This window comes from Littorina saxatilis, linkage group LG6 (assembly GCF_037325665.1).
Source record: "Littorina saxatilis isolate snail1 linkage group LG6, US_GU_Lsax_2.0, whole genome shotgun sequence".
NCBI lineage: Eukaryota > Metazoa > Mollusca > Gastropoda > Littorinimorpha > Littorinidae > Littorina > Littorina saxatilis.
Window position 1 is genome coordinate 6,259,091 of NC_090250.1, and position 23,134 is coordinate 6,282,224.

Sequence of the window (23,134 nt, forward strand, 5' to 3'; positions counted from 1 at the left end):
GAGAGAGAGATACAGTACAGAGAGAGAGAGAGAGAGAGAGAGAGAGAGATACAGTACAGAGAGAGAGAGAGAGATACAGTACAGAGAGAGAGAGAGAGATATACAGTACAGAGAGAGAGAGAGATCGAGAGAGAGAGGGAGAGAGAGAGAGAGATACAGTACAGAGAGAGAGCGAGAGCGAGACAGAGAGAGAGAGAGAGAGAGAGAGTAACAGAAAAAGAGTGAGTGAGTGTGTGCACTTTGGTGTGTGTATGTGTGTGTGTGTGTGTGTGTGTGTCAGGGTGTGGGTGTTGGGGGGAGAGAGAGCCCCTGAGAGAGAGAGTGTGTGTGTGTGAGAGATGTGTTTCCTGTGTTTGCTTTTGCACCCGCACGCCAGTGTGCGCGTGTGTGCGTATGTGTGTATATGCATTTATGTGTTTGCGTGTATGTGCGTGTGTGTGCTTATGTGTGTGTGTGTGTGTGTGTGCGTGCGTGCGTGCGTGTGTTTGTGTGTGTGTATTAATGTGTTTGTGTGTGAGTGTGTGTGTTTGCGTGTATGTGCGTGTGTGTGTTTAGGTGTGTATGTGTGTGTGCGTGCGTGTGTGTGTGTGTGTGTGTGTGTGTGTGTCCGGTGTATATCTGCCTCCCTGTCTGTAACCGTCTATATATTGATGATGCGCGCGCTCGTTTTGTGGGTGCGTGCGTTTTTTGTGTTTGCGTGGGTTTTTTTTTTTTTTTTTTTTTTTTTTTTTTTTTTTTTCAAACAATTTTATTCACATAAATAACAACAATTAACAATATCTCATACAATGAATTAAATACAACTTATCGAGAACAGCAAGCTAACTTTTTTAACGTTTTGTTCTTCGAACACTCACACAAAAATGCTTCTTATCTGTAACTGCCTATTAAAAATACTTTCCAACGGTAAAAACGAATTTGTTTTTTTATATATACTAACGCACATCTTTCCGATTAAGATAATGTGGTTCAATTTATACATAGTTGCCTTTCTCACCATTACAAAATGCATACCAAATAAAACATCACTAACATTCAAAATAATCTTAATTTCTAAAGTACGAAAAATAAATTCTTCAATAAACTTCCAGAATTTGTATACAACCGGGCATTCAAAAAAGAAGTGTTCAATGAAATCAGTTACATCACAGCAGTAATTACATTTATTAGTTTCCGTTACTTTCATTTTACACAGGAGAATGTTGGTCGGATAAATGTTGTGCATAATTTTCCAGTGTAAAACTCTTAATCTAGTCTCTTGTGTTGACTGATAGGCAACTATCCAGGATCGTTCATCAATTTCTACATTAAACTTTCTCTTCCAAAATCCTCCGGAACATGGTACATCTGTTTTCATATTAATAGTCTCTTTCCTGTATTCGCTGGCACTTAACACATTTTTGCCGTTAAACAGTGGTAAGGTAATACAAACATCATCAGTCATATTTACAGCATTTTTCCTCATAAATAATGACACAGCAGCTTTTACAACATTATATTCAAGAATTCGGTTTGGCGAATATCCAATCAAATCACATATATCTTGATATGATAATATATCTCCCGAACGTACAATGTCAGTTAATACCAATACACCTCGTTGTATCCAACTCTCAAAAAATAAAACTTTGCCACTATACGTTATGCATGCATTATTCCATAATAAAATCGGCCCGATTGTCCCACGATCGTAGTGGTTATTATCCAGCCAATATTTTAATACTGCTTTCCAAAAGTGTGATTTCACTAGGTCTAACCCTTTAAATCTTGCACTGTTTACATTCGATAAGAAACATTCAAAATGTTTTCCAAAACGCAAATACATCATCTTTGGAGTGAAACTCCAATTATCATTTTCATTTGATGTAGTAAGTTGTGAAACCCATTGTAATAAAAAAGAGATTTGCATTTGCCTAATATCGATCATTTTTAAACCACCTTTTTCAATTTCAAAACATACAACGCTTCTTTTCACCTTTTCAAAGGCCTTCCGATTACAATCTCTTTTTCGCCACAAAAATCTAAACAATAAGGTATTGACTTCATTCAAAACACAGTCAGGTAATACAAACGCTTGCATCATATACACAAATTGTGAAATACATATTTTCCCTACAATGCTCAAATTTCGCTTCTCCCATGCACAAATCAATCGCTTAATATTCCTTATTCTTCCAGTCCAGTTATCTTCTACCAAAGAAGCACTCTTATCATTACAAAAATATACACCCAAAATCTTCAACTTCTTCTTCCAAACAAAATTATAAAATGTTTCATCACAATGTTTCCTACTACCCAACCACATCGCCTCAGACTTTCTCTTATGTATCCTTAAGCCTGAAAAGCTAGAAAAGTCATTCATTATTTCAAGTGCATAATACATATCAATCTCATCCTTTAAAAAAAGGGTGATATCGTCTGCATACAGAGCAATTTTAATAACGGTTGCAATATCAGCATTATTCCATAACGAAATTCCTTTAATACGTCTACACTGTCTTATTTTTGATGCCAACAATTCAATGGCTAGTACAAAGGCCAAACATGAAAACGGGCACCCTTGACGAATCCCGGCTTTCACATCAAAAAAATCAGACAACCATCCACAGTACTGCACTGAGCTAACCGTGTCGTTCATTAACACAGTCACCCATTGAACAAATTCTGGCCCAAACCCGAATTTTTGAAAGGCTTTAATAATAAACTCTTTTGAAATACTATCGTACGCTTGAACACGGTCAATTGCGACCAACAGGCCAGGTTGATTTAACTCGTGTGACTGTTCGATTACATCATCACTGAATTAGCCTTAATATTGTAGATACTTTTCTGCCTTTAATGTAACCGACTTGATCTTTCTGAACAATATCACCAATAACGCTTCCTAACCTTTTTGCCAAACACTTGGCTATCAGTTTATAATCGCTGTTTGTAAGGGAGATGGGTCTCCAGTTCTTTAATTCATTTTTAGGCAAATCCTTTCCCTTGTGTATAAGGGTAATGACAGCTTTGCGCTGCGTGGAGGACAATTTTCCATCGTCAAAACTTGCATTAAAAGACGCAATTAACAATGTTCTGATGCGGGTCCAAAACACTTTCAAAAATTCTACAGTGATACCATCAACCCCAGGGGCCGACCCAGATTTCATTTGTTTAAGTGCAGCGAGAGCTTCGTTTTCAGTTATTAACCCTTCACACTCATTTCTCTGAAAATCTGAAATCTGTAATGTTGTCACATCAGATAAAAACTGATCCACCTTCTCGTCCATGTTTTCAACGTTTACTTTTTTTCTGTACAAATCAGCATAGTAATTCTTTTGCGCGTTCAAGATTTCACGCTGGTCAGTTATCACTTCTCCAGATTCACACTGTATACTGTCCATTATCTTCGCATTTGCTCGGGCTTTTTCAAGGTTGAGAAAATACTTTGTGTTCTTTTCTCCCTGTTCTACCCACTTCGCACGGGCGCGTACTTGGGCTGCGCGGGCTTTACACTGTTCAACTAATTCTATTTTTAACTTAAGGTTCTCACGCTCGCACTGCATTCCACAGTTATCTGGGTCATTCGCTAACCTTGCATCCAAATCATTTAATTCAGCATACAACAAAACAATACCGTTTCTTCTTTCAACGCTTTTCTTCTGCGCGTACTGCATTGCATAATCTCTTATTTCACATTTTAACAGTTCCCATACGGTTTGATAATCAATATCGTTTATAAAATCGTATGCGTGATTTTCAATCATTCTATTCATACCATCAATGAAATCTTTATCCTGGAGGAGAGAATTATTGAATTTCCAGTAACTCGGGCCTCTGTCAATCTCAGATAATTTGAGTTGCACAGAACAACCTCTGTGGTCGGAAAAGGGAACAGACAATAAACAACATTCCGTAGTTCTATCAAAAAGTGTTGCACATGTAAATACATAGTCAATTCTCCTAGCAATAAACGGATTCTTCTTTGACCAAGAAAATTCTTTAATACCAGGGTTAAATAATCTCCATACATCAAACAAATCACATGCGATAAACATTTCATTCAGTTGTGACACTGCTCTTTCAGCGTGCCTTTCTCCGCTCACTATGTCTAACTCATTGTCAAGAACACAATTAAAATCACCACACAAAATGACGTTACTTAAACGGGAATCTTTAATAATTGACACAACCTTCTGATAAAAAACACATTTGGAGTTTACATCGTTTGGCGCATAAGCATTCAAAATCCACAAATCCTTTCCTTCACAAATTATATTTACCCCTTGGATTCTATCACAATGGGTCTCCATTACTTTATAATCAAAATTACGTGTTTGCGTGTTTGTGTGATTGTGCAGTGTTGAACTTATAAAGTCTGTCCACTCACATCCATATTACAAAAGCCAGGACACAGAAGAATAATAAACGCGTTGCTCCTTTCTATGACGGCTTACTAGTGCCAAAACCTGGGGTTACCCATTATCACGTGATAATTACTAATTAACGCTGTCAGTTACTGTTTTCACTCGTTAGTTACTCATTTTCACGGGATAATTAGTAATTTTCACGGGAAAATGAATAATTTTTGGTTTTAGCACTAGCAATCCGCCAAGAAGTGAGCCAAAACTAAAAAATTAGTAATTAACAGGTGAAAGTTAGTAATTTTCCCGGGAAAATTAGTAATTAACACATGAAAATGGTAATTATCAAGGGAAAATTAGTAATTTTCCCTTGATAATTACAATTATGAGGTTTTGGCACTAGTAAGCCCTATGACGGCTTACTAGTGCCAAAACCTGGGGTTACCCATTATCACGTGATAATTACTCATTAACGCTGTCAGTTACTGTTTTCACCTGTTAGTTACTCATTTTCACAGGAAAATTACTAATTTTTAGTTTTGGCACTAGCAATCCGTCAGGAAGTGAGCCAAAACTAAAAATTAGTAATTAACAGGTGAAAGTAAGTCATTATTCCGGGATAATTAGTAATTTTCCCGGGAAAAAGAATTAGTAATAAACATGTGAAAATGGTATTTATTACAATTATGAGGTTTTGGCACCAGTAAGCCGTCATACCTTTCGACCAGTGTTGATCTGACACAAACTGTGCACTGGGCGAAAATTGCTCTCCACGTTGATGTGACCTCTGTCTGTCAACAGCTTGAACCCTGAATCAAGAAACGCCTTCGATTTCTTCCCCTGACATTCCAGCGAACATCGTAGGCCCGAGCGAGAACTGTAAACGGTGTTTTTGTGGAGAAGAAAAGAAAGAAAGAAGAAGAAAAAGAAAGAAGAGGAAGAAGAAGGAGAAGTTTTTGAACCTTTACAGGACGCGAGCCTTGCAAACCTAACGAAGAAGACTCTTATGCTTATCTTGCTCGCATCGGGGCAAGGGAGCTTGGGCTACCTCGCTAGCCGCTGTTCTGCACTCACGCAGGATTGCGGATGTGCTTAAAGCAGCTTACTGGACGTCGGACTGATGACGTCTTCATTAATTACTATCTGCGAGACATTGCCAGTACTCGGCAAGATGGTACTAACGGTTTACCAGCCATGGTGGCAGCTGGCCAGGTCCTGTTCAGGGATTAGCTGAGTTTCCCGCCACCTTGTGTAGCAATCTGCTATATATATATGTGAGTTGGAGTAAGAATATGTGATTTAATCGAAAATTTCTTCGATAAATTTTCATTTAATTAATATACTTACCCAACTCACATAGTAAATGCCCTCCCTACCTACCCCGCAAACTTTTTGTTTTGAAGGTGGTGTTTTATTGGGAATGATATTACCGGCAGTGTGGCTTGCGCATGAGCAGGCAGCCGGTGAGGGGAGGTAACTACCGTACCGGACCTTGACTACAACTGAGGTTTTGTTTTGTTTTGGGAGTTACCTCCCCCTGTTACCAGGGTCAGTGCTTCAATGTCTAAGCATCAAACTGAAGTTCTAACCCCATTAACTTCTTAAGAAGAAGAAGAAGACAGACAGACAGACAGACAGACAGAGAGATAGTAGACATAGGGACATCCAGACAGAGAGATAGTAGACATAGGGACATCCAGACAGAGAGATAGTAGACATAGGGACATCCAGACAGAGAGATAGTAGACATAGGGACATCCAGACAGAGAGATAGTAGACATAGGGACATCCAGACAGAGAGATAGTAGACATAGGGACATCCAGACAGAGAGATAGTAGACATACATAGGGACATCCAGACAGAGAGATAGTAGACATAGGGACATCCAGACAGAGAGATAGTAGACATAGGGACATCCAGACAGAGAGATAGTAGACATAGGGACATCCAGACAGAGAGATAGTAGACATACATAGGGACATCCAGACAGAGAGATAGTAGACATAGGGACATCCAGACAGAGAGATAGTAGACATAGGGACATCCAGACAGAGAGATGGTAGACATAGGGACATCCAGACAGAGAGATAGTAGACATAGGGACATCCAGACAGAGAGATGGTAGACATAGGGACATCCAGACAGAGAGATGGTAGACATAGGGACATCCAGACAGAGAGATAGTAGACATAGGGACATCCAGACAGAGAGATAGTAGACATAGGGACATCCAGACAGAGAAATAGTAGACATAGGGACATCCAGACAGAGAGATAGTAGACATAGGGACATCCAGACAGAGAGATAGTAGACATAGGGACATCCAGACAGAGAGATAGTAGACATAGGGACATCCAGACAGAGACAGAAAGAGAGAGACAATGACAATGACAATTCTTTATTTAACGAGGGTAGTAGATTAAGCAGTGGTCTGCTTTTTTACATCCAGCCCTCGCCCTAAAGAGGGACTAACTACAAAAATGAAATAAAAATACAACATAAAAAATAGAAAATAGAAAAACTAAAATTCTACATTTTAACAGATAACTAAAGTGAAAACACATTATACATATGTACACAAAATGCATTGCATTGAGGTAAATTGCGAGTTAATTGATGTGAATTAAGTGGTATTGTGCAGCTTGCACTTTCTCAACATCATGCTCTAATCCATACATTACATTTTAAAGAAAATCAATCAAACAAGCAAGACATTGCTAAGATCATCACACATCTAAATAGTGGTTGGTTTTTAAGTCCCTTCATCCAAAAAGGGTTTGTGTACTTTATACCAATACAGAGGAGAGGGGCATGTTTAATACAAAAAATGAATACCTTTTAAGACAAATATCATTTACTTTGACTTCATTACATAAGACAAATATCTGCTCTTAAAACTATCAGTGCTGGTAGTTTGCCTTAGGAATGTTGAGAGAGATAATGAGAGAGATAGAGACAGAGAGTGTGCATGCGTGCGTTTGTCCACGATCCGGTTGTGCTCACTCGATGATCCTAACATTAAATATAGAACTGCATGTGTTTAGGTTATTTCCTTAAGTCGACAGAGAACTTACACAGGTTAGAGCAAAGAGGCGTTGTGTTAGGTTTTGGAGTATTTTAGTAAGTTGCAAAATGCCACTTTTTGCCCAGCGTAACATGTCTTCATTGAATTCTTAAAAGCCCGTATACAGTAGTTTGAACATTACATTCCTAGTCTAAATTCTTCCAAACGTTGTGTGTTTAGTGTGAGGTTGAAAAATGAAGTCTTCAGTTTCTTTTATTTGCATGTTGAAGTACAGTGGTACCTGAGCTGAAACGCCAGGTAAACAGAGAATTTCAGAAAGGGACAACAGCAAATGTCCTTTCAAGGGAGGTGTCCTCTCATCGAAGGGGCTGAGGTACCACTGTCCATACCCCTCTCACTCACATACAAACACGTGCATGTACGCACGCACTAACATACACACACACACCAACGTACACTCTCACACACGCGCGAACAAATGCAAGCAAACAGCAGTTCGACTTCTAAAAACTTTCCTTTTAATAAAACATTCTTTCATTTTAAGTATAACACTGATGAGAAAATGATGATTGTTACAAAAAGGTACAAAGATAGTTTTGGCCACTTAACAGTCGTCTAATGTCAGTACATTTTAACATGTTTTTTACCCTTGGACCTTTGTATACCTCTTTTACTTGCATCATCATCTTGACAATTAATTGACCGCCCACCTCCTCCCACCCCGTAAACAATAAGTCACCTCCATAGAATCATTCCACCACAATCGACAAAAGAGACAAACACACCATACTATTTCACAATGTAATTAAGTAGGTTTCTTAAATGTTTACATCTTGTGTTTTTCTTCTTCTCTCCTTTTTTCACCAAACTTCAGCTTTATTCCCATCAGTCTACGTATATCTATCACTGCTTTGAAAACAAGAAGGGCAAAGCCCATACGATTCACATGCTTTACACATTTTTCCTACCAAAATACATGTGACCTTGACCCAAGGTCAAGGTCATCCAAGGTCATGCAATACAAAGCTGTTAATTCAAGACATAGGAAGTACAATGGTGCTTATTGGCTCTTTCTACCAAGAGATATGGTCACTTTTAGTGGTTCACTACCTTATTTTGGTCACATTTCATAAGGGCCAAAGTGACCTTGACCTTGATCATATGTGACCAAATGTGTCTCATGATGAAAGCATAACATGTGCCCCACATAATTTTTAAGTTTGAAACAGTTATCTTCCATAGTTCAGGGTCAAGGTCACTTCAAAATATGTATACAATCCAACTTTGAAGAGCTCCTGTGACCTTGACCTTGAAGCAAGGTAAACCAAACTGGTATCAAAAGATGGGGCTTACTTTGCCCTATATATCATATATAGGTGAGGTATTGAATCTCAAAAACTTCAGAGAAAATGGGGAAAATGTGAAAAATAGCTGTTTTTTAGGCAACATTTATGGCCCCTGCGACCTTGACCTTGAAGCAAGGTCAAGATGCTATGTATGTTTTTTGGGGCCTTGTCATCATACACCATCTTGCCAAATTTGGTACTGATAGACTGAATAGTGTCCAAGAAATATCCAACGTTAAAGTTTTCCGGACGTCCGGACGGACGGACGGACGACTCGGGTGAGTACATAGACTCACTTTTGCTTCGCATGTGAGTCAAAAATTGGTTTCCTGAGATCAATGTTCAGTGGTAATTTAGAAAGTAGTTTTTCTCTCACCCTTGCAAACTTTTGACAACTGTGTTCAGGTGTGTCTGTGTGCGAGTACATGTGTGCGTGTCAGTAGGTGTGTGTCAGTGTACATACAGGTGTCTGTGCGTGTTTATTATTGTGAGTGTTATCGGGTGGTTGTGTGGGTGTGTGTGGGTGTGTGTTGCGTGTCAGTAGGTGTGTGTATGTGTACATACAGGTGTCTGTGCGCGTTATCTGGTGGTTGTGTGTGGTTGTGTGTTGCCTGTCAGTAGGTGTGTGTATGTGTACATACAGGTGTCTGCGCGTTTATTATTGCGAGTGTTATCTGGTGGTTGTGTGTGTGTGTGTGTTGCGTGTCAGTAGGTGTGTGTATGTGTACATACAGGTGTCTGTGCGCGTTTATTATTGTGAGTGTTATCTGGTGGTTGTGTGTGTGTGTGTGTGTGTTGCGTGTCAGTAGGTGTGTGTATGTGTACATACAGGTGTCTGTGCGCGTTTATTATTGTGAGTGTTATCTGGTGGTTGTGTGTGGTTGTGTGTGTGTGTGTGTGTGTGTGTGTGTGGGTGGTTGTGTGTGTGTGTGTGTGTGTGTGTGTGTGTGTGTGTGTGTGTGTGTGTGTGGTTATTCTTCTATTCTGCACTAAAAGTTCAACGATTGCACGATCCTGGTACACCAAACCTCAGATTGTCTCAAAACTGAGAATGAGATTGTCTTAAAACTGAGAATGAGATTGTCTCAAAACTGAGAATGAGATTGTCTCAAAGATGTTGCTTTCATTCACAGGGTTTGTATGAGATATTTTGTGCTTTTTTTTTTTTTTTTTTTTTTTTTTTTTTAATAAAACATGACTCACTGCAGCAATATTACTTTCACTGAATGTAGAACTTAAATTTATACAAACATTACATCAAAAGCATCAATGAAAAATCCAGACGAGTGCATTTAGGAACCAAAACAACCTGTTACATCAAAATCCAAATAAAAGCGAACATTGACTCGTTTTGATTTCTACTCAACCCATGCCAGACGGCGCAGGTGAATCCAAAATACAAACAAAGACGTCTACTATGTCTGCATGCAGCCTGGCAAGGCAGGTCCCTGTGCGTACAACATTAGTCAATGTAAACTAGTCAGCATAGACGTCTTTGGCTACTGGAGTTTACATCCGATTCATTTCGACTAGAACTAGAGATCATATTTGAGACACATGCACACAGAAACCACTTACAATTAAACACTTTTTTTTAAGTGTGAAAGAAGGACAAAGGAAGAGAGAAAGAGAACAGGTCGCAAAGCCACCAAAAAAACAAAACAAAAAAAACAAAAAAGGATAGAAAGAAAAAGAAATTAGAAGGTAAAGAATATTTCTGAACACAAAAAAATGTAGACAAATTGAAAATATGAAACATGGAATCTAAAAAGATACAAAATTTTTCATCTTGGCTGAATGTGGAAAAAAGACAGTTGTCCACACACACACATAATGATAAAATAATGATGCTAATAACAACAGCAATGTCATTGTTAACAACTAAAAAGACAGTTGTCCACACACACATAATGATAAAATAATGATGCTAATAACAACAGCAATGTCATTGTTAACAACTAAAAAGCAATAACTATGGATAGTGATTTCAAATTTGCAAAACCAGCAGAGTCTAAACAAAATGGGAAACATGCCAAATTGCATTGTTGTGGATTGTAAACAATAATGAGATTCTATGTTATGGCAAGTTTAAAGATACATTTTGTTGGTTAGCTTGTCTGTTTTTGTTTTTAACTCTTACCAGTTCGCCCCCTTACCCATCGTAAGCAAGCTTACGATGCCCCCCCCTGTAGTTTTCCACTGACCAATTATCTAATTATCGAAAAAAAAAATTGTTATTTTACATTGGATGGGTCGGACAGTGGATAGACTCATATGTTAGACACACTTTATGACAGAAACAAGCTGGGTTTTTGTTATAAGTTAGTTATAAGAATGCATTATTAGGCACACAAAAAAAAGTCTGTTAACGGTAACATAGGCCAATAAAATAGGGTCGGTAGGTCGGGACTTTTTTTTTTCTTTTTTCCTTTTTTTCCCCCCAAAAAACATATTTTTAAGTTATTTTGCCAAAAAACAAAGACCTTTTTTTTTCCTTTTTTTTTCTTTTCAAAAAACCATATTTTTAAGTTATTTTGCCAATTTTTTTCTTCTTTTTTTTTTCTCTCCCCCAAATGCCAAAAAAAAAAGTCTAGGGTCGCGGGAAAAAATAGGGTCGGTCGGGATACCGTAAACAAGACTTTTTGTGTGTGTTGCCTTAGGCATGCGTATGTCATGAAACATCCAACTTTGAAATTTGGGTGGGGGTATTCAGGTGACAATAACTTTTTTGTTTATCAGCAAAACTCAATAAAACTTTGCTATGTTATGTAAAATGAATGCCAAAACAGACTAGTTAGCAGCATATCTAAAATAAACTGAACACAAAAAAAATGTCTTCTTTGTGTTTGTCACAAGTTCCAAATAATGGGCGTACAAACTTCAACAAAAATCATGTTGTCACCCCCATAACATTTTTTACCTTTAAAGATAGCACAATTCTCTTTGCAAATATGAAAAGCTTATTCATTTTCCTTTCATTTGATATATAACTTTCTATATTTCATTTAGAATATGACCCCAGATAGCCACTCGGCAAGTAGGCACCAACAGCACTGTAAAATATGCCCTAAAACCCCCGAACTGGTAAGAGTTAATGCTTTACTTCATTCTTTTTGACATGTGGGGGAGTAATATCCCTTTTATGCTCAGTTTTCTGCACTTGAACATTCTCAAAGAAATTAAACTCCTGAAAGTATATTCTCAATTCATTTTGTCAATGTCACCATTATAATTATCTGACGTTCAGCACGAGGACCAATCAAAAAAAAGCATTGGACGCATGAGATAATATATTTACACTTTGTACAGAACTGCACCCCTGCACGAATCCAATCCAAGTATTTTCTACACATGCAAGATAAGCACAAACAACACTATCCATATAGTAAGCAATACAGTTCGACTTGAAGTTTTGATCTTTCTTCCATTTTTCTTCTTCCTTGTTTAAAACAAAAATTCGTTTTAAAAAAACATGTAAAAAACACAAACAAAACCATACAAAACTAAGCATCAATGATATGCACTGAAGATAACAAAAATAAAGACCATGAAGTTCATTCATAGATTAAGCTAGCTATATTTTCATACAAAATTTGAGTGAAAATGCAATGCTCAACATGCTAAGGGCAAGATTTATTGTTCTTTTAAAGGTTCAACTGTGTACTTTTGAAATAATCAACACACAAGCCTAATAACCCAAATCATGACACAGAAATTTGACCCACCAGAAAACCCACATGTATGACATTAACTGTGACACACACTAAACAAAAGAAGAGGCAAGACAGATCTCTTCATTTGAAAAAAGAATGAAAATGGACAGGAACAAAATGCGCATCTTTAAATTCACCGACTTCATATTAACAAGACCTGTTGGATTGTTGATTATTACAAGCTGCTGTTGTTTCCATCACCGCACAGCCTCACTGGGAACTGCGTGCATGAACGCTTCAATCTCTTCAGTGAACAAAACTCTCAAACACATCACCCTGGCAAAATGCCAAGCTGCATGTACAGTACATAAAATCATCCTCATGACATTCACAATGTCAGCCAAGAAAACACAAACAGTCAGCAAATGTCAAGCGATGTTAGTGCCTCTCTTCACAGCTGAAAGTACATTTACCCCTTAACCTCATCCTCCAGTTGCAACACAGGTAGTACAGGCTCTACCTCTACTCAAGGAACAGGGGGAAAGTAAATGATTCAGGCTGCCAAACTATAATGTGGAAATAATTAATAATCAAACTACAGTGGTATCTGTGACAAGAAGCGCTTCCAATGAAAAAAAACAAAAAACCTCCAAACAACCGACACTTTCTCTTGTCCTGCGATCTATCCTGCTTACCCCCATGGCATGGAAAGTATAACTCTCTCAATTTCAAATTGTAGCTAAGAAACTACTGCCAGTTTTCCAGAATAATAAATGTTCAGACATCACAGGAAGCCGATAGAAATGGAAAGAGATATGTGTCACAGGTAGCATTGTGTACAGCGGGGGTTTCAGGGATGTGCACATGGGAGCTGGAGCGGGCGATATTGGGCGCTCTGGGGGTATAAGGGATACACCTGATTGAAGTGCATGGCAGCCAGGTTGGTGCCATCTCACAGCAATCTCACTCCGACTTTTCTTTTCTGTAAGGATGTACGTACCTGCCATAAAAGCTATTAAGACACTTGCAGGTAAGAACCCTGGTTATAAAGGTGTCCTCTCCTCACAGTTACCACTGTACCCAATGTCTATATCAAGATATTAATCTACCTGAAAAAAGCTTCCTTTTCAAACAAAAAAAGAAGGGTAGCACAATTGCAAAACCAAAAGAGGAAGGAATGTCACCTAGTAAACGCCTGCACTCGACTCATGATATGGCTCAAATACTATATTGTGACTGATCACAATTGCTGGTGGGTTCAACACCATAGTGGGTCAAATGGATAATCTACTATACAGACAATTCATATGTTCATATACTGATGAAAAGAAAATGGCAAAAATGATGCGAGAAGCCACAGCTTTTTGCTTTATCTCTTTGAGTGATGGTTGTGGTGTTGGTAGCAGTGGGCGTGCACACATGTGTGTGTGTGTATGTGTGTGTGTGTGTGTGTGAGCTCATGTCTGTGTGTGTGTGAGCTCATGTCTGTAGACTGTGTGGGTGTGTGTGCGTGTGTGTGCGTGTGTGTGAGTGTTCATGTAGTTCAAGATATTTTTACCTTCGAGTGTTTCTGAAACTGACGTTCAGTCTGTATGATGCATTCCAACACTACATTTAGGTGAAGTTATTCAAAGGAAGAAATAAGCCTCTGAATGGTAAGTCACTGAAACATTTATTGAGAAAAATTGCTGCCATGGATTTGTTTTGTTTTTTTGTGCTGTTTAAAGATATGAAATTCAAAGTGATATGATACACATATTAGATGAAACAAGCAACCATAGAGAACCTATGTCAAAATAAAACATATATTACCAACAGGATTTAATTAAGTTAACTGAACTTGGAGAAGTTATCACACAGTTTAGTCTTAATTTTATTTTCTTCGCTTCAATATGAAATTAAAAACCTGATCCACGCATATGTACAATGTTAAGAGAGCTGGACTTTGTTTCTCCATCAGACAACAGGAAGTCACATATAGCAATGTCTACTTGTGTTCAAAGAAAACTACTTTCTGAACTTAATGGGACTGAAAGTTACAGTGCTTTATACAAAGTATTCTTCATTTGACTTTAGATGCATTCGATTTCAGTAAAATCGACATTTTAAATTCACAGCTGCCCAACATCGTTCTGATGTTACAAGTGTTCCCATGGACATTTACTGTTACAAGTGTTCCCATAGACATTTATCGTTACAAGCGTTCCCATTGACATTTACTGTTACAAGCGTTCCCATGGACGTTTTCTGTTAGAAGCGCTCCCACGGACATTTCCTGTTACAAGCGTTCCCTTGAACGTGTTCTGTTAAATCGTTAACATGGACGTGTTCTGCAAGTCCTTCTTTTCCATGTCCTGAAGCGCGTGATTTTCTGAGAGCAGAGCATCGTTGGTGCTCTGGGGAGTTTTTTCAGGCGAGAAATGAGCTTCGAACAGCAGGGAATCTCTGCCCCCCTCCAGCTTAGCCTCCAGGTCATGGTAGTGAACTTCCTCCTCCAGAATGACCGTGTCCATGTCCTCCGTGGGGCGCACCTGGTGGCGACGGAGGCGAGGCATTGTCAGGTATCTGATGCGCTGCACACAACATTCAAACCATCTACTAAAAGCACACAAAAGACACCAACCTTCTCAGTACCAATGCCAATGTTCTACTGAAGTTACACTGACACAAAAGAAGCCAACCTTCGGATTGAAATTACAAAATTAAATCATAGACACATGTAAGCCAATTCTGATTAAAAATGACAAGATAAAAGGCAGGCAGACAGTTCTTCCAACTACTTAGGAATCTATGGAACAGCCAAACAGGCTGCCAGCAATGCTGTGTTTGTAATGATTGCAATGGTGAAACTAAAAACTCTTTTTTTGTGTGTGTGTGAAAAATGATGTCTTAACAAGATAACAGAGACTTTCAATAAAAAGCAGAGGAATGATTTTTAGAAATTCTGTCAAAGTTGGAAAAGGTGCTATATTGTTTTTAGGTTTTTGTTTGTTTGTTTGTTGTATTGTGCCTATGATATATCCCAAGTAAACAAAATATGTGCAAATTGGATCTTTTTAGACAGTGTTTTGAAGAGAAACAAAAAAAATCAGTCTAAAACAATTAAGATAGAGTTTTGAAGAGAAACAAAAAAAATCAATCTTAATTGTTTTTGAAGATGAATATATTTTCAAAAGACTGAATGTTTTACCCCCAAAAGCCGAACACACAAAAAGAGTCAATTCTGGCCCATTTACCATGCAAATAACACTTTTTGTGACAAATAAAAAAAACATTGAGCCTTTTAACAAAGAGCTTGAAAAGAAATTGATTTTGTTTGTTTGTTTGCTTAACGCCCAGCCGACCACGAAGGGCCATATCAGGGCGGTGCTGCTTTGACATAATTATAACGTGCGCCACACACAAGACAGAAGTCGCAGCACAGGCTTCATGTCTCACCCAGTCACATTATTCTGACACCGGACCAACCAGTCCTAGCACTAACCCCATAATGCCAGACGCCAGGCGGAGCAGCCACTAGATTGCCAATTTTAAAGTCTTAGGTATGACCCGGCCGGGGTTTGAACCCACGACCTCCCGATCACGGGGCGGACGCCTTACCACTAGGCCAACAGTGCCGGTAAAAGAAATTGAAACACCTTACAAAGAAGCTAATTTTAAATAGTGTGCCACATTGATTTAGCTGCTTCAAAGATAAAGGGAAACAACTACAGCCTCAACAGTTGTCCAACAGTTACTTCCCTTCCCTGCAGAAATCGGTACAAAATTGGTATACCAAAAATAAGCTGCAAACACAGTGAATTTGTACCAATTGCCTGAAAATGAACCTAAAAGGTATCAAACATGTACTGCCAACAAAATTCAGTACATTTGAGGTATACTGAAAATGTACTACTGATGTGAATAAAGTTTTTTGTTCACGTTGGGATTGACGGTAAGCCTGCCATCCGCCAGTCCATACAGACAAGCACTGCTCATTACTAACGTCAGACTCACTGATTACTCAGATGAGCCAAAAATCTGTTGTGATGAAGTGAGCCTTACCTCAGATAAAGTACCAGTTGTGGAGAAGTACCTCACGAGGAAGATAATGGGGATGAAGACGACAGACATGGCAGCCAGCAGCCATCCCACGGCAATGCCCCACTTTGGGTACTGGTATGTGACAAGCTTGCGCTGATACGTCAGGTCAGAGTAACTGATGCACCCCAGCACAAAGATTACCTGCCGTGGAAACAAACCAAAGCATGTCATCATTTCAATATTGTGTTTGCCGGATAATTTGTTTGAAAATAAGGTGAAAAGTAGGACTGGCACATCTGAAAGTTAAGAGTAAAAGACTGACTGTGTGCATGTGTATGTGTGTGTGTGTGCGAGCGTGCGTATGGTGTGTGCATCCGTGTGCGTGTGTGCATGCATGCATCCGTGTGTGTGCATGTGTGTGTGTGTGTGCATCCGTGTGTGTGTGTGTGCATCCGTGCATCCGTGTGTGTGTGTGTGTGTGTGAGAGTGCATGCATTTGTGTGTGTGTGTGTGTGTTCGATCGTGAATATCACCATATAATTGAACAATTCCTGAATCATGTCTGTCCGACTCTCTGTGCCTTTTTGTGTGTGTGTGTGTATGTGTGTGTGTGTGTGTGTGTGTGTTTCTTTGATGAGGAGATACCATTTTTGTCATTACAGTTGCAAAGACTGACAAGAGAGCCTTCAAGTCAATGACAATGTGAGAGCTTTTTACCGATCACAATATGCAACCTGCTGTGACAAGACAGAATACATTTACAATATTTTTTTTCTTCAAAAGAACAAGAGAGAAACAAGACTACATTTGTATATAAAATATGCTGAATAATCAGATATAAAATAAGTCGCGTGAGGCGAAATTACTACATTTAGTCATTAGCTGTCGAACTCACAGAATGAGACTGAACGCACTGCATTTTTTCACCAAGACCGTATAGCATCACCAGCAGTCCTCCTCTGTATCTCTATTCTTTCTTAACATTCTGAGATTGTTTTAACTCCGAACATAACATTATCTACTGGTATATGTTTTTGGAATCAGGAAACGACAAGGAATGAGATAAAATTGTTTTTAAATCGATTTCGAAACTTTAATTTTAATCATAATTTTGTATATATTTTTAATTTTCAGAGCTTGTTTTTAATCTGAATATAATATATTTATATGTTTTTGGATCAGAAAATGATGAAGAATAAGATGACATTATTTTTGGATTGTTATATATTATAAAAAAATTAATTTTAATTCCAATTTTCAGATTTTTAATGACCAAAGTCATTAATTAAATTTTAAGCCTCCAAGCTAAAAAGCAATACCAAAGTCCGGTCTTCATCGAAGACCAAAATTTCAATCGATTTGATCTAAAAATGAGGGCATGACAGTGCCGCCTCAACTTTCACGAAAAGCCGGATATGATGTAATCAATAATATTTATCAAAACAAGAAGGGCAAAGCCCATACGACTCACATGCTTGACCTTGACCTTTACATGACCTTGAACTTCAGGGTCAAGGTCAAATAACTAAACCTAGCAATGACATCATACACTAAGAACTGCTTTACACATTTTTCCTACAAGGTCATGCAACACAAAGCTGTTAATTCAAGACATAGGAAGTACAATGGTGCTTATTGGCTCTTTCTACCATGAGATATGGTCACTTTTAGTGGTTCACTACCTTATTTTGGTCACATTTCATAAGGGTCAAAGTGACCTTGACCTTGATCATATGTGACCAAATGTGTCTCATGATGAAAGCATAACATGTGCCCCACATAATTTTTAAGTTTGAAACAGTTATCTTCCATAGTTCAGGGTCAAGGTCACTTCAAAATATGTATACAATCCAACTTTGAAGAGCTCCTGTGACCTTGACCTTGAAGCAAGGTAAACCAAACTGGTATCAAAAGATGGGGCTTACTTTGCCCTATATATCATATATAGGTGAGGTATTCAATCTCAAAAACTTCAGAGAAAATGGGAAAAATGTAAAAAATAGATGTTTTTTAGACAACATTTATGGCCCCTGCGACCTTGACCTTGAAGCAAGGTCAAGATGCTATGTATGTTTTTTGGGGCCTTGTCATCATACACCATCTTGCCAAATTTGGTACTGATAGACTGAATAGTGTCTAAGAAATATCCAACGTTAAAGTTTTCCGGACGGACGGACGGATGTCCGGACGGACGGACGGACGACTCGGGTGAGTACATAGACTCACTTTTGCTTCGCATGTGAGTCAAAAAGGGAAAAATTGTCTGGGGATATCATACTTAGCTCTCATGTGAAGTTTCATTAAGATCGGTTCAATAGCACACACACACACGGACACCACAACCCTAAGTCTCGATTCTCCATCTATGTTAAAACATTTAGTCAAAACTTGACTAAATGTAAAAAGAAAGTGTCCATGATATGCATCAGTCATGCATCTATCTACACTAATTAGTACACAGGGCCGGACCAAGTTCGTTTGAGGGTGGGGGGTGGGGTTCCAACTGAAGGCAGGGGTCCTGGGGCCGTTCAGGCCCCGGTGGGGTGCAGGGGCAACGCCCCTCTGGGGGGTCTGGGGGGCAAAGCCTCCCAGAAGCCGAGAAAATTTTGCATTTGTGAGGTCATTTTTTGGTCTTTCCTTGCAATTGGGAATCAAAATTACACATTTTCAACAGTAACAAAGTACTTCATATATTCATTTACCATAGTGGTTCAGTGGAATAATCCCAAAGACATATATGCCTAGTAAATAAGTCTGACAGGACTCTTTACTTTGAATATTACTATGATGATGGACTTATAACGGGGAGGGCAGGCCGTTGTCGACTTTATGTTGTTCATAATTTGAAATAGTTTTAGAAGACCAAATAAACTGAGGGAGTTGGGGGAAGAGCTTAAAAAGTCCACTTTTTTTTCTCTCTGAGAGGTACATTGGATGGCCAGGGGGGGGGGGGGGGGGGGGGGGGGGGGGTTTCCGGAACCCCAGGACCCCCCCCCCCCCCCCAGATCCGGCCCTGGTACACCATAACAGACACTCACCAAAGTGTAGATTGGGGTAAGGAGACACCAGCAGATTTTCATGGCGGGGCCAATACGGAACCCAAACATCATCTCAAGGTTGTCGTAAAAACGGTCTATCCCTGCAAGACACCAAAAGGAAAAAAGATGAAACGGCGGTCACGGCAAACGCACACACACCGACACCAGTGTGTGCCCTTTGGGGTCAACCCATGCAGATGTTTTGCAAAATATCACACAGCGTGCAAACCATGATCTAACATTGTGTTCACGCGGACGTACAGCAGGTCACAAACAATTTTTTATCTTCTTCTATCTGAATAAAGCCCACGAACAAAACAAGTGACAACACATGCAATAGAAGCCAAGCTCGCTTATCTAGGACAGCGGAAGTTTCTTGGTCTTGATAGATTTTTTTCTCTCAAAAATATCTTTTTTTTATTCTTCAAGACCGATTTAAATTTTGCTTCAAAGTCCACTGAAAAGCTACTATACTTACCAAAGGGGGACTGATTTAAAAAAAAATAACAGACAGAAAACAGAATGCAGAACAGTTAATGAAAATCAAACTTTATTGTCAATCTTCAAAAAAGACAAAGAAACACCAAACGTATTTGTATGAACTGTAACTGACTATATATTCAAAACTGAACAATCAGCAATTCCTACTTTATGCTTATAGTCCTTGTCATTCATACCCTTGCTACCTCTAAGCCTATCCCCCTTCATTTCACAATGATCTTTAGCCAATTATCTCACAGGCGTTGTTGATTTCAACGTTTCTGAACTGAGGAACATTCTGAAATTTCTTCTCATAGCAATTTGGCTAACATACAATATACTGACTACAAGAAAACACTTCAGTTTTTTATCCTGAATGCAGCTGCCACGGACAACCATTCATGTTTTGAAAAGGTTCTACAAGTTGTGTTGTTGTGTTTTATGTTGTCTTGCGTTGTGCTGCATTGTGTGTATGTCAGTGAGTGTGTGTGTATATGCGTGTGCCTGTTGGTCTAAGTGTGAAAATCATCCTATAATTGAACAATGTAACTGAATACAAATGACACTCAGTTGGCAAAACTACATATTTAAAGCCTCTCTCTTTCCCAAACAGCGTTTTGAATTACCCTGGACCTCAAGTCTACAGGTTCACATCAAACGGCAATTGCACATTGGCTGCACTTACAAATACTATACACAGATCTAGCACAGCACAAGTTGCACTTCAGAAGTTTATTCTCAAGAAACTGTCTTCTCATTACTAGGGCTTTAAATGACAGATGAGCCATGGATGGAATTTAAGCATAGATAACTGATGTGACACAATTCTGTAGCTGCCTTCCTTCCCTTTCCCGACACGTTCTTATACTTCAGGCTAGACAGGACAAAATATCTTCCTGGCAGCTAGAACGCACACACAATGTGTTGCGACTCTTGAGCCATTATTTCTGACAAAATAAAAAGGAAGTAGATTCTTTTTCTTTGAGGAGTATTTTCTGCTCAGGGCCATTTTTTTCTTAGGAAGACAGCTGCTTTCCTAGCTCAGAAACTTGTGGATCCTATTCGAGCTCTCTAGCCTGATGTATGACTTAACATCACTGAGGTGACACTGGCTAACAGGTATGGTGTACGTGTGTGTGCTCGTGTGTGTGTGTGTGTGTGCGAGTCTGTGACGGTGTGACTGTCACGAATACATAAACTGAGATAGTTGTGAAAGTGTACACTGACACAATATGCTTTTCAATGTGAACACAAATGATGTATACTTGTCTTGTCTCAGGTAACTCCTCACTGGCTTAGTTCTTCACCCCCTCCCCTTATCTAAAGCTCACCACCTAGAATCCTAACACATTTTCTGTGACTCCGCTGGCAATACAATGTTTGTTGACAGACAAAAGCACTCTTCAGAACAGCTTTGGACCCCCCCCCCCCCCCCCCCCCCCCAGATTACATCTTGATAAATCTCTGTTACAGATCATGCCAGTTATTCCTGCTTTTACATCAGAACTATCTGACGGAAACTACTAAACACGATCAGAAAAGTACTTTACTTTTCTTAGTTGATTTCTAAGAGCTTTGTCAGTTCAGAAGATATATCGATCACATCGGAAGGTATATATTTCATAGGTTTGCTTTATTTTTGGAAAATATGTGTTCTTGAGGTTCCGCACATAAAATTAGGCATCAAAAAGGTGTGACCTGTATCAAAGAGAGTTGTAAGTAAAGAATCCCAGGTAACTTAGTAGCCTCTGAAGGACAGTGTGCTTTAAAAACAGACGATTAAGAGGAGATAACTCTGTCAGGGTACATTTTATGGGATGATGAAGAGTTGTGTCCCTTGAAGATGAGACAAGCTTTCACTAGATATCCCATTGAGTGATCAGCTTGTCTCACCTTGGCTTCAAGCAATAGTTGTGTCCCTTGAAGATGAGGCAAGCTTTCACTAGATATCCCATTGAGTGATCAGCTTGTCTCACCTCGGCTTCAAGCAATACAACAGTTTCACAGTTCATAAAAACACAGAGTTGTTTGCCGAATTCGTCTATTAATAGGAGCACATGTTCAGAGGATCAAAATTATCTCGGTAACAAAAAGAAAAGTGGAAACTTTATAAAGCAACAAGGACAGAAAGCCAATTCAAAGGCATCTTGAGTAGTACAAAACACTGCAGTCATGGCAAAACAACGTCAGCAGGATACTGATGAGTTGAGCTACTGTTAAGGAATTACATAGGTGTGAAGCTTTTCATTCATATTTTTGTACCAACTTCTGAAATGCCAATTTTAAAACAGGAATTTCCTCCAGTAGGGAAAAGACCTGAGAATATTATAAGTTTGGTCATGTACATTTCAAACAGAAAGAAAATTCCTTGATAAAAATGTATGTTTACAAAATTGCTATTCAGCTGTGAGTTAAATGAAAGCAGCCTTGCAGCTTTTCTATGAAGAGATTTTTTATTTTTTTTATTTGTCTGTTGGGAAAATATTAACAGTGATCATTTCATGATGTACAAGACCAAAACAGATCATTGAAAGTAAGAATTTGGTTCCAAACTAGCAATCACAAAAACTGAAGAAGATTATTTTCATGCTTTCTTTCTGTCCTGCAATCTCAACTAATTTTGAAACTATAAAAAATCAGATAATTAAGTCTTGATAATTAAAGCAATCGAGGGAAGAAATATGTTTTCTTGGAAATGTGGTTGGGATTTATAGACTTGACACACTGACTTTCTAATCTGCAGTCTTTTTATCATGATAGGTTTTAAACTTTAAGAAACACTTGCTTGATCATCAATTTAATGAAAGACTTACAACCAAGCATTTAGTGAAAACGTGTAAATCAAGATCAAGGCTATGTGAAACTTTCCCATCACAAATCATCGTTTACACTTGGCTACTGTGACATACAGAACTAATCGGAACGGTAAACAAAACAAGGATGCACAGGAAATTCACTGATATGAAGCCTATAACGTGCATGATCACTCTAGTCTTTTTTCTTCTAGAAATCCCTATGATGGCATGGCATTGCAGTACATGATAACAACTGTATCAATGAAAATGTTGACATGAAAGTATGGAGATCAATGCACTACATGATTCCTGGGCTTAATTTTAAATCATCCAGAAAGAGAATTCATTTCACAGGTACAGTTGTACGTCTTTTTTTTTCTTTCTCTAAAATGTTTTCCCCTTGTTCTTTGTGTTCTTTTTCTAGTTGATT

General features: G+C 38.6%; 1 protein-coding gene across 1 annotated transcript in view; it reads right to left on the reverse strand.

Annotated features, from left to right (window-relative positions):
* Positions 1-7,864: 7,864 nt before the first annotated feature.
* The window catches only part of LOC138968366 (sodium- and chloride-dependent taurine transporter-like), a 55,540-nt gene continuing 40,270 nt past the window's right edge, over positions 7,865-23,134 (reverse strand). The window contains exons 12-14 of the mRNA XM_070340920.1: positions 19,430-19,530; positions 16,413-16,592; positions 7,865-14,941 (exon numbers count right to left, since the gene is read on the reverse strand). Of these exons, the coding sequence (XP_070197021.1) occupies positions 14,675-14,941; positions 16,413-16,592; positions 19,430-19,530 (548 nt within the window). The 3' untranslated portion in view covers positions 7,865-14,674. The remainder of the gene's footprint in view (positions 14,942-16,412; positions 16,593-19,429; positions 19,531-23,134) is intronic.